At 36.7% G+C, this 12,783-nt stretch overlaps 1 protein-coding gene across 1 annotated transcript in view; it reads left to right on the top strand.

The window, feature by feature from the left end:
- LOC126381788 (filamin-A) overlaps positions 1-12,783 on the top strand; it is a 114,951-nt gene that overhangs the window by 78,729 nt on the left and 23,439 nt on the right. The window contains exons 21-27 of the mRNA XM_050031267.1: positions 7,900-8,039; positions 9,528-9,774; positions 10,464-10,537; positions 10,868-11,024; positions 11,644-11,852; positions 12,153-12,332; positions 12,501-12,575. Coding sequence (XP_049887224.1) covers positions 7,900-8,039; positions 9,528-9,774; positions 10,464-10,537; positions 10,868-11,024; positions 11,644-11,852; positions 12,153-12,332; positions 12,501-12,575 — 1,082 coding nt within the window. The remainder of the gene's footprint in view (positions 1-7,899; positions 8,040-9,527; positions 9,775-10,463; positions 10,538-10,867; positions 11,025-11,643; positions 11,853-12,152; positions 12,333-12,500; positions 12,576-12,783) is intronic.

Raw genomic sequence — 12,783 nt, 5'->3', positions numbered from 1 at the left:
CCATATTGAGGGGGTTGTGGAAAAATATGTACCTAGTCCGCTATTTTGGAACGGCGGCCATCTTGGATTTTAAATTTTGACATAATCACAGTATTCTACTTGTGTAGCTATTACATTTGATACCCATATTGAGGGGGTTTGAAAAATATGTAATCCCCCATTATGTACCGGCTGCCATCTTAGATTTATAATGTTATTGATTTTATTATATTGTACTGACATCGGAATTAAAGGTGTGTACCAAATTTCAGATCAATCTGACAACAGGAAGGTACTTAAATTGCAATTTCTAATTTTGATACAAATAAATACCGTACGGGTTTAGCTAAATAAAACCGTTTAACCCTTTCACGGACAGAGACCATGGGTCATTGGTGGTTCATAATAAGTAGGAAGTACCTTGGAATCAGAACGTCGGTATACGTTCTGTCTTTGAAAGTGTTAAAAAGAAACTTTTACAAACAGATAACGGGTTGTACGCTATTATTTATATTTTATGAAACTTTATTTCTGGCACTTCAGTATTTTAATAGCTATTTTTATAAATCAATTGAAGTAATAAGTAATTTAAGGAGGTATTAAGAATAATTATTTGTCTCTTACGTCTTTTTACCCATGTAAGATATTACAAAAACTTACTTTAAAGAATCTTTGGTGAACTGACATAATCAATCGATCACTTTTTACGCAATTTTTACATAATGAAAGCAGATGTGTAAAAATCGTTACAGTAACTTTTACTTCGCTAACATTACAGTATTATTATATTTAAAGAAATATTGTCGTTCTCGTATGCATTGTCGTAAGAGCTGTAAGTAATTTTGCTTCCAAATAATATTTTAACCAGATGGCGGTTAAGTAAATTTGCTTTACTGTAAACTGAAGTCATTTTTACGTAAGCGCCACTATATCCTAAAATAGCAATCCAACTGTTATGATATGTATTGCTGGACATAGACAATTGAAAAACAATGTAACCTTACATTGACATCATCTAAATTGGATAATTGGGTAAAAAGTTATGATAAAAAAACGAAAAAATGAAACTTTAAACGGCTTTTTCTCGAAATGGCCTTTTGGCGCTTACGTAATTTTGCCTTTCCAGTGACGATATGTTTGCCTATTATGAATGTATTGTTACATAAATGAATAAAGATAGTTCTCTATCCAGTCATCACGTCCAACCCGCATAACGATCGAGATTCTAAACCTTTTACCACACCTCTTATATTGTGTTTTAACGCCAAGTAAGGTGTTTAATGTTTATGTTTAACCTATTAACGGTAAACTGATAGTAGAATACCTACATACCACCACCATTGCTACAAATACTATAGTAAGTACCTACTTAGTTCATGTTAGGCTGTCTACTTCTTCTACTATCGTGTGGGTTGTTTGGTGAATTACCAACCTCATCTACCCTGGTTTCAGAGTTATTATTGAGGCGCGAAAGGCCCCAGACGTAGGTCATGTAACAATTGCGCAATTGCAATTGAAATTATTGTTTTTCTTGCGAGTTTTGATTGTAAGTTATGTGTTATTCCGTGTATTCTTTTGTATTTGTTACTGTGGTATCCCTTTATAATAAACATTTCTTTCTTTCTTTCAATTATTTTATATCAGTAAGTAGTACCCGGAACCAACGGCTTAAAGTGCCTTCCGAAGCAGCGATCATCTTACTTTCGGACAATCAGATGATCAGCCTTTAATGTCCTAACCAAACTAAGGACCACAAAGCGATTTTTGTGATATGTCCCCACCAGGTTTCGAAAACTACTTACTAAAGGGCCTATAGTGCAGTAGAGAAATAATACAATCAACAGGAAATATATTTTTAAAGATATATGACCAATTACGAGAGTAAGCACTTGAATTACAACTTTTTTGCTTGCAGTTTCTTCGTTGCTAAGAGGAATTATCCTTACACTAATATAGCTACTTACTTGTTAATAAGTTGTTCTCGTTAATGAGCAAAAACATGCTACATATTAACCATGTTACCGAATAGGTCAAAATACTATAGGTAGGTAAGTACCTAATTTTCTTTCATTATGTGATTACTAAAATGATAGAGCGACTTCGAGTCCACCTAACTCATCATCATCTCCCTAGCATTATCCCGTTTTTCACTAAGCGCGCTTACCTATCCTGAAGACTGCCTGTCTGACCTTCCAACCCACGAAGGGAAAATTAGCCCAAAACATGAATCAAACATGAATTCCAAAACAAATCCGACAATCATTGGTTTAGGCCTGTGCTGGATTCGAACCTGCGACCTCAAACTGAGAGGAAGCGATCTACCAACTGGGGTACCATGGCTCATAACTGGGCTACCACGGCTCATAGTACCGGAATGGGTATAAAGACGTTTTAAAAACAATAATTTCCAATCATTTTTCCGTAAATAAATATATTTTATCCTTTATAAAACACTGGATATACTCTTCTGAATGTGTTGTAAATCGCACCTTTACTGATACAACTCTCTCAATGTCGGAGCGTCACAGCAAAACCATGCAAATATACCCTCACGGTATATATAGCAGCTCGTTACTTGTATTAATTGCATTACCTGTAGCAACTACATGTCGTCCGTTGCACCGTTACGTACAAACCAGTAGGACTGACCGAGGGTGGTACGCATACCTGCGACATACCACAGACGTTAACCAAGCCAAATACTCGATATATATAACGAGTATATCAAGTACCCGACACCGAGTACACCTATGCTGTGTTAAAGTAAATTTATAAAGGAATCATTAAGATAAGAAACCTATATAATGAAATCGTAACTGAATTATCAAACGTCAAAAACCATATGACGTAGTGTAATTGCTACCTATGTCCCTAGCCATAGAGGCAGCCAATCAGCTCGCGACACCAAACACTTCAGGACCCCGATACCGACCCCGCCGGCGTCGACGATTTCCCTCATTCAGCGTTTATCGCTATCGACCCGCTAGGGTCGATTAATTCTTTCAAATATTTTTCCTCTCAGAAGACACCCTGAGCCGAGGTTCGCGCCCAACAGGCTGGTTGTCTTAAACGTTGTACCGGGTGAGCCTTCAGCGCTCCCCAAGTAGTTAATGCCATCTGCGGCAAATCTACAATAAGTCACGTCAAAAAAAAAGCTACCTATGTCAAGTGATATTCGGGCGATTACTTCTTAAAATGCTATGAAAGCGGCTTCTTAAAACAATTTATGTTGCTAATGAAAATTCCGGGACCGAATAAAACGTAGCGATGCCATGGTACAAAGTTCTGTTGGTTTTTAAAACTAATTATTAATTCAAACTATTAGAGGGGTCACGGCCACATCGAAACAATTCATCTAAGAGAAAGCAATATTGCTATTTGACATTTGTTTGCATTGCGAACTTATTTTTATATGCGCAAATGTAAATTTTTTCGTGTGTAAAATGTTATACATATTATAGAAGCAAAAGAATTGTGTTAAACAAATGGAATTCCATAGTCTCTATTAACCCTGATGAGAAATATGTGTGAGTTTTTGTATGTAGTATACATATAGCTGAATGCTAGAATAACTATACATATTATAGAGTTATGGAGAAAGGCGGTTAGTTTAATGAAGGTTAGCACTAGGCGGCTATTCGGACAGTACAAAACATAATAGAGTCAATATATTATATATATCAAAACATATCAACTTGATAGTTTCAAAAAGGTTTGTTCAGTTTTACGTTATCTACATATCTAGATTTTATATGAAAAACATAGGTGTACGCGTGTAAATTCAAAGACTACATTTGATTAAATGCTTTTTACGGCGAAATCGTCGGCAAAACCTTATCAATCTTTCACTTCAATTCAAATTGTATGTAAAAGGTGTTTAGGTTGACAGTGGATTGGCGTTATACCGTTCCGTGGTTACCTGTGATATTTTAAGGTATTTTCACCTGCTGCACTGGTTACGTGTATATTTATTCCTCGTTCTAGTTTGTGTTGTCCGTTTTATAGCTTCGATAAACATACAAATAGGTATTTTACGAGTATGGTCGGACATCAGATATGATGATGGGTTTTCAAGATGATCAATTTTCTTGTTCTGTAGGTACCTAGTTATTCAGAATGAACGTTGTTACAAATGATTATGGTTAAACTTATCGCAACATTATCTAAGTAGATAACTTTATCTATGAAGCTACATAGGTAATATATTTGCAACTAAAATTACTTGATATTCTTAAGTTCATGGACAAAGGACTTGTAATACATCGAAAAATCAAACTTTCTACATTGTTAATGTCTGAAGATGATATGAAATTTATTTTAGCTTTCAAAATGTGTTGGGCAAAGATAAGTATCATCATCATTAATATTAACGGTACAACCCGAATATTTGATTTGCCTTTTCATTATTTATATAATTAAGGCATCGCCTAGGTTAAGGCATGTTCCACCTTACGCCGCATCAACACTGGCCATTATTTAGATTGTAATCGATAAAAAATAAAAAGCACAGACTTCAATGTACCTGACAAAGCAGTTGTACGACATTTTTTATAAAAGACTTTTTGTAAAAAGAATCATTATTGTTCCATTCAAAAGCGTTACTCGAGACACTGCATTTGAATGTACAATATCCGAAAATAACGTTAGTGGGTCAATTCTGCGAGTAATCAAACGACCTCGATCGTTACCCGTCGCGAAGTTTCGTAACCAATTCTGTTGGCCTGTTTTAGCCTGTATTTTTAATTAATATTTTCACGTATCGATGGCCGCTGTTGCCATTAAGGACTGAAAATGGTCGTAAAATCCCCATGGTACACGAATAGATGTGTTAATTGCACGAGCCCTGGAAGGCATGGTCACCAATGAAACATGTAAATTTGTTTTATATAAAAAAAACATGCGAATGCAATTGCGAACATAATGGTTATAATTCTGTTTACTTTCACGCAATAAATCATGTTTATGCAAAACAAAGAAACAAAACTAAGTACATAATATTAGTAGCAACACGCCCGCTTCTTGAGCGCTATTCTTTTTTTAATTTAATAACGACCATAAAGTAAAATAACTTGTAAAGAAATGCAATAAAACTTAACAGACTATTAGCGACTATAAGTACTTAGTAAAAAAGATATAACGACATAAGAAACACTAACCGTAAAGTGATGACAGAAATAAAAGTGATTGGTCATCGTATAACATAAACCATTTGGAGAAACACTTAGAAAGTTTGAGAAATATTCCGCACCGTGCCGAATTGTTACTTTTATATAAACTTTTTGTTCTCCGCCTGTTAAAAGACTTGTTGCGAAAGAGTGTAATTATGATTTTTATAAAATTGTTCCTTACATTACACTTTGTTACAGTGCCTAAACGAGTTTCGTGGATAATTACTTACTAAAAAGTTCAATCGTTAGGTTTGTAAAATGGTAAAATATTCGTGGAATCATTTCCATTCTTTAAAACTTTTAATTAAACAAAGTATCTAAAGAGTAAATTTGAGTCCAAAATACGTCTATTTTCAGTGATCTATTACGAAAAATTCAACTAAAAAGTCTGAACAATCTGCATGCGATTATCACATAAACTATATTTACAATCGCAGCAAGTTGTGGTATGTCATTATGAGCTATTTCCCTCGCTGATTGATCGTCAAAGTTAGCCTGGATTTACGCAATGCGAACATTACCGCACTAATTATTTTATACCGGTTCTGATCTAGTCTTAGGCGTTTACTCACGCGTAGGTACTGATTTGAATACCTGTCCCACTAAAGACGGTAAATGCATGGTACCTACTTGAAAACCCGATTTTCGATTTAATGTGTCTTAGGAAATCATTTCCGTGTAGAGTGGTAAATTAGCATCAAAATTCAGTTCATCATATTTGCCTTAACAGGGAAGTATCTAAGTATTATTAAATAGAATGACCAGTTCAGTATAATAAGTGATTATATTTCAATAAGGTAACATTTTACAATAGTGTCAATGGCCCCGATTCCTGCAGACACCGCCTAATTTTATTTTAAGTTATATCCGTCATTTTCATATCCGTCGAAAAGGAAAGGGACGGATGATTCACAGCTCTTAATTTTAGGAAGAATGAGTAAATGAATGAATAACCCGGGCGAATCAAACGGTACGTCGCTGGTATGCAATCCGTTTGACGTGCTGTCTACTTAACTGTGTCGGGTTATTGACTGGTGTAAAATTTTTAGACGGCTGTTTTAGATTTGTGCTTAAAATTGACGTGTGTTCCATAAATTTTATGCTTGTCGATTACCCGTCCCTTTCCTTTTCGGCGGATAGGAAAATGACAGATATAACTTAAAATAAAATTAGATGGTGTTTACAGGAATTAGCACCAGCGCGCTAAAAATTAGATCTGTCAAAGAACGTAGGCTAGCGTTGTGACGTTCATTATTAGCACAGTGAGTATTTGTCGATTTAAGGCCGATCGATTCTTTTCTATCTAACATTTTAAAGTACTTATTAAAAGTAGCTGCAAGTTTTAGGCAAATTACTATTGCCTCTGTATTGCTGTTTTAGTATGTTTTTCATTAGGTATGCCTATGTTACGTTGACACCATCGCGAAATTTTTATGTTGTAACACACATCTTTAACAATAGGTCGCAGTATGTAACATTTTACAAGTGGATGCCTACTTACCTACATTGTAACTGGGCCGATTACATTTAAAAAAAGTAACAAACATAAAGTAAAACAGTAAATGTCGCGATGGGATGCGGAGAGAATAATATTATTCTATCATTCTTCGCTTCCGCTTTGGTTAAACAGTTTAAACGATTGTTCAAATATTTTCTGAAACTTCGATCAAATTTGCCCAAGGCAAACCGAATTATAGACCGGAGCAGAGTTGTCGTCTGCAGCCCCTAAATATTCAAGCCACAGTCGATTACACGAATTTAAGCACTAGATGGCGGCGAAAACGTGTTAGGTTTCAGTTTAGTACTCTGAACCGGCATGCGTGTATGAAACAATTGATGCATGTGGAGGAAGCAAGAGAATTAGTGTCGTAGGATCGAAGCAAGTGGATACTTTCTGCTTACCCCGGTGGGAAATAGGCGTGTATGTGTGTATGCGTTTTGAATCTAGCTCTCTTCTCACCCTAAAAATTATTGATTGATTGATCTTCTCAGCCATAACATAACACCTAGCGAAATGACGTAGAATCAAAAATGTTAAATTGACCTTTAACAAGTTTATCTATGATACCTAATTACGTTGAATAAATGATTCTGATTTCTGATATCCGTACTCATACTCATTCATACTGCCTATTTAGGTAACAATTCATCGAAAGATATCTTGCAGCCCTTTTATTGGACTCCTTAGGAAAGGAATTAGGAGTCCTAAGTTATAATGCATTATGCAATCCCAACCCTGCTGGTGTACCTAACAGAACACACGCATTATGCATATAAAATATACGTGATAGCTTACAAATAAAAATATAATATTAAGTTTACAAGACAATACACGGAAAATACAAGAAAAATACGTGTCCTTTTGCTAAGTAGCAGTCACTTTCAGACAATCTTACCGGACGTATTTTCCTGTCAAGAGGGAGATCTCTCTTAGAGATAAGTCCACCTTTTGTTGCACTTGTATAGTCCTTTGTTTGTATACTTACTTATAGCTTCTTATGTGTAAAATAAGAAAAATGAACAATTATAAATGTCTAGACCACTTTTAGGGTACCTAGGCGATGCATCGCTTTCATTAACGCAAGGCCTGGAGGAAAACAATCCCAAATGATCACGTAACATACATTTACAATCAGTCATTATGGTTATGGCTTCTTTCAAGGCCTGAACATGTCCTTCCTAATATGTAAAATAGGCATTTTAAAACTGCTACTAATAATATATGTGTTAATAAAAGCAATGATTGTTTCAGGATCTCCGTGGACGGTCGAGGTGATGGCGGGCCCCGCGGGCGGAGGCGGCGGGGAGCCTACGCGGCTCATCCCGGCCAGGGTGCCAGCTGTCTTCGAGATATCTACCGCGCCAGGCACTGCCACCTTTAGCAAGAATGAGGTACTGCGAACCTATTGGTCATCTCGAAACATAGCTCTCATACAGTAGGTGGTTGAAATGTGGTTGTATTGAGTGATCGGTAGATGGCGCTGCTTTATTTTCAGTTTGTATTTTCTCACACTACGATACTACGGAACTGCATTCCTCTTCGAATTTACCATCAAAAGAAACGAGAAAAAAAAACAGACAAACGTTACATTACTTAGTATAGTACTTTTTAGTTAGACCAAAAACATCCGAAAGTGTCTGCAGAACTCTTGACTCCGTTTTCTTGGAGAAGTGACTTGTTGGCCTAAAGGTCTTTGTAACCAGGCCAAAAATTCAAAAAGAAAAAAGAAGTGACTTGTTTAAATAACATAAACAGCCTGGATACGTTCCCCTGCCGGGCATAAGCCTCCTCTCAATCAACCGCTGCTCCACTGCGGGTTGGACTTGTTTAAATTCACTATAAATTACATAATATCTTCGATTAATAACACGACAGTATTAGTAGATATGTAATTACATACTGGAATGTGTACACATACACGTATAGTTATGTACGTTAATGGCTCTATAACAAGCAAACCACGGCAAGCTTAGGTTTTTAATACCTATATATAAACATAATTAAACTGTTAGTCAATATAATAACGTTTGCATACCTAAGAATATTGCGAATAGGTATTTAACGCTACCTAACGTTAAAAACAATAACACACCAAATCTTAATACAATCTCAAGAACTTTTCCTGACAACTCAACATTGAATCTCGTGCCTTATCTTTTCTCACAATTCACGTCGCTATTTAGCCACACATGTTATATCTTCCATACAAGCATGTTACGTTCTTTTATTTGCATGATAAGTCATTATTTCTGCACCCCGACTCCGAGACCCCACCGGCGAGGTGTGACCGACGATTTCCCTCTTTCAGCCCTTATCCGTATCAACCCTTATCCCTATCAACCCATATCCCTATCAGCCCTCATCCCTATAAGCCCTTATCTCTTTCAACCATGATCCCTATCAACCCTTATCCCTATCAACCCGTATCCCTATCAGCCCTTATCCCTATCAGTCCACTCGGGACCACTTTTCAAACGTAATCAATCCCCTTAGACGAGAGACGTCCGAGACTCGCTCCCACCGGGCCCAACATGCTATACTTATTGACATAATTTTCACCGGGTGATAACGATCATATTTTTCCAAGAAAGTAGTATATGTCCCACATGAATAATCTACCACAAATCACGTTTAAGTTTCCCATAACAGTTCCTAACTACATGGTCTTCATGCTTGTACCAAGCAAGTACTGGGGGTTAAAAAGGCCACATCAAAACAATTCATCTATAAAAGCAATATTGTAATTTGACATTTGCGCAATGCAAACAAATGTCAAAAAGCCTCTTTTTTAGATGAATTGCTTCTATGTGACCTTTTTAACCCCCCTGTATTAAAAATAAAGATAAAAAAGACGTGTAAAACAATGATCTAATTTGCAGGTGGGCGTAACAGTGACGGCCCCGTCTCGCAGGCCAGTGACGTCACGAGTTCTGGACGTGGCGGAACGTCCCGGTGTATACCGCATAGAGTTTACGCCCGAGGAAGTTGGCACGCATCTTATTGACGTGTCTATCGCCGAAGACAAACTGGCTGCAGGGCCGCTGGTAGCCAAGGTGTATGACGCCAGCCTTATCAAGGTCACTGATGTCGGTAACGCCGTCGTCGGACAACAGTGCCAGTTTAGAGGTAAATAATGATTAAGTTTTATTTTTATATTGGTGTCGATTCCAGTAACATCATCTAATTTTATTTTAAGTTATACCTGTCATTTTCTTATCCGCCGAAAAGGAAAGGGACGCGTAATCGACAGGCATAAAATTTATAGAACACACGTCAATTTTAGACAGAAATTTTAAAAACCCTCCTAAATATTTATATTGGCCAATAATCCCACAGAATTCAGGTGACAGCACACGTTAAACGGGTTGCATACCATCGAGATGCATATTTTATTCGGCCGGATTATTCACTCATTTTAAAATTAACAGTTGTCAATCACCCGTCCCTTTACTTTTCAGCAGATAAGAAAATGACAGATATAATTTAAAATAAAATTAGGGGGTGTCTGCAGGAATCGGGGCCATTGTATTCTGGGAGTGAATAAATAACATAGGTGAAACACGTCTAGCTGCTTTTCTTCCTCGACGTTTGTTAGCCGGCTAAGAGACAGGTGTCCTTTCCGGCATGATAGACTATTTATAAATATGAGCAACAAACTGATCACCTGTTGCCATGCCTATATCTTCGTGTCAAAAATAACCAATGCTATATTATGAGGCATGTTTTCCTCTGAATCACGGTTTTGGATACCATGTGGACTCTATATTTTACCCACTATTTATCTAACTCTTACATTTTTTAATTTACAATTTCAGTGGACGCCAGTGCAGCTGGTGAAGGTCAATTAGAAATTTCAATCAACGAAGGAGAAGTGCCCAATCATGTACAGGTGAATATTCATATTCTTTAATTCACTAGCACCGCCTTTTTTCGAACAATGCGTATGGTGTGTATACTAGTGCTCTAAGTATTCAGAATTCTATTTTAACGTTAAACTTACTTACTATGCGGAACATAGTATATCGTCACGTATATAATGAAAACCACGTACTTATGAGCCTTCTTAAGGGTTCATAAGGCGGGTTATCGACCTCACAACCTACGAGGTCTTTCTCTGAAACCAGCAAATAATAAAAAAAAAATTCATTATTATGTGGGTAGATATAATATTTTGTATATCCTGAATAAATAATTTTATTTTGTATCCTTATTGATACAGGTCGTCGGCGGCGGTCGCTGTCTGGTGTTCTGGAGGCCTGAGACACCAACACCACACCGCGTGGACATAAAGTTCAACGGAGAGCCTGTGCCTTCATCACCATTCATCTTCCACGTAGCTCCTGCACAAAGAGTCACCATCGACACTACGCAAATTGGTATGTTGTGTTACTAAAATGCTATACTGCCTGTACCTGACTTGTATTACCTTCCTAAAAAGGTTGCTGCCTCATCTGGAACTCTGGGATGCGGTTTAAAATTTAAATAACATTTATTGTGAAAAGAGTTTCTTTGTCTTCAAATAAAAATACTGGCTAAATAAGCTCAAAAGTTTTGATGTGTATTGCCATTAAATAATAATTAAAACTAAATCATTCTTATAGTTTTTATTGCAAAAGGCTACAAAACCACTTGTTTTTGAGCAATTTAAGCCAGTATCAATAATTTTTTAATCGTAAATTGACATAATATTGATCGTGTAGGATACCTCATGACACAAATTGATGAACGTTTTAGCATTATTTATAGTCTGTGGCAGCACAGCAGTTTAAAAAAAAAGAAATAATGATGGCTTCGCGGGAAAACTTGGAATTATTGGTAAATTTTGTGCTTTTATTATTGCCATTATTATTGAGTTGGTTATGTCCAAAAAGACTATGGTTTTTTATTATATTTTTCCATAGAAAGTAGTCAAGACTAATTTCGTTTGTAACCTATATTTTCCTTACCTACAATAAACAAAACAGCTGGTGAATGATAACATTACTTTGTCAACAGAACTGATACCTGTAGGCGAAGTAGCGTCATGTTCCGTGCGCGTGGAAGGCTCAGGCGGCGGCGAGCTGACAGTGACAGTGCGGGGTCCTCGCGGGGACGTTCCAGTACGACTCACTGGCGATGCAGTGTCTGGGCTTGTCGCCAGCTTCACGCCGCGCAACGTCGGTCCTCACACCCTGACTGCTCATTATAACAGCCAGCCCGTACCGGTATGTTTTTGGATATTTCACAAACAAATAAAGGGTCTAAAATATCGGCTGTTAAAAAGCAACAAAATCAAAAGATACCTATATTTATTGCATTTTATTTATTTTATTATCTTCAGGGAGATAACAGCTTCATTTACAAATCAATACATAAGTACCTAGTTAAGTTAGCAGAAGGCCAGTTACTAGCTTCCAAGCATAGAGCTTTTCACAAAAATATTCATATTACAACAAACAAATTAGGTAGTTAGGTACACATTTTTCTTTTCATATTAAATTGTAATGTCTGATATTTATTTGCAGGGCACACCATTTGTTTGTAAAGCCTATGATGGCAAGCTAGTCAGTGTGAGTGGGGGCACGTTAGCCCGTGTGGGAGTGCCTGTGCAGTTAGCAGTAGACGCCGCGCAGGCCGGAGAGGGCAACTTGGAGATCACAGTTGCAGCCCGAGGACTTAACATACCTACTCAAGTTCATCCACAGGTAAGTTTGTTAGAAGGTTCTTATTTTGAAATAGATGTTATTTTTTGTGAGTTACACTTTGAAGAGTAGATTTAGAACTTATCAGCATATGGTGGCATGCCTTTAAAGTAAATACGAATACCTATCTATGTATAAACAGTCACATATACAGAATGTATTTGTTTTCAGGGAAATGCAAGGTTCACAGTATCATTCACACCGACAGAGGCTTGTGACCATGTTGTCAATGTATCTTTTAATAAGGTAAGAGATTACTACACATTACTAAGTATTGCTTATAGTTCTGATGGATGAGACTGCTGATACTCCCAATTTATCCAATCAAGTAGTTAATTCCATCTGAGAAAAATTTACAATAAGACAAAAAAAAATCTACAAGTTTTGGATCTCTAAGAAAATGAGCCTACAGATACTCAGATTTTTAGTGCATAAAAAATATACATAGATATTT

Source organism: Pectinophora gossypiella, chromosome 3 (assembly GCF_024362695.1).
Source record: "Pectinophora gossypiella chromosome 3, ilPecGoss1.1, whole genome shotgun sequence".
Classification (NCBI taxonomy): domain Eukaryota; kingdom Metazoa; phylum Arthropoda; class Insecta; order Lepidoptera; family Gelechiidae; genus Pectinophora; species Pectinophora gossypiella.
This window is presented reverse-complemented; position numbering and strand designations above follow the sequence as displayed.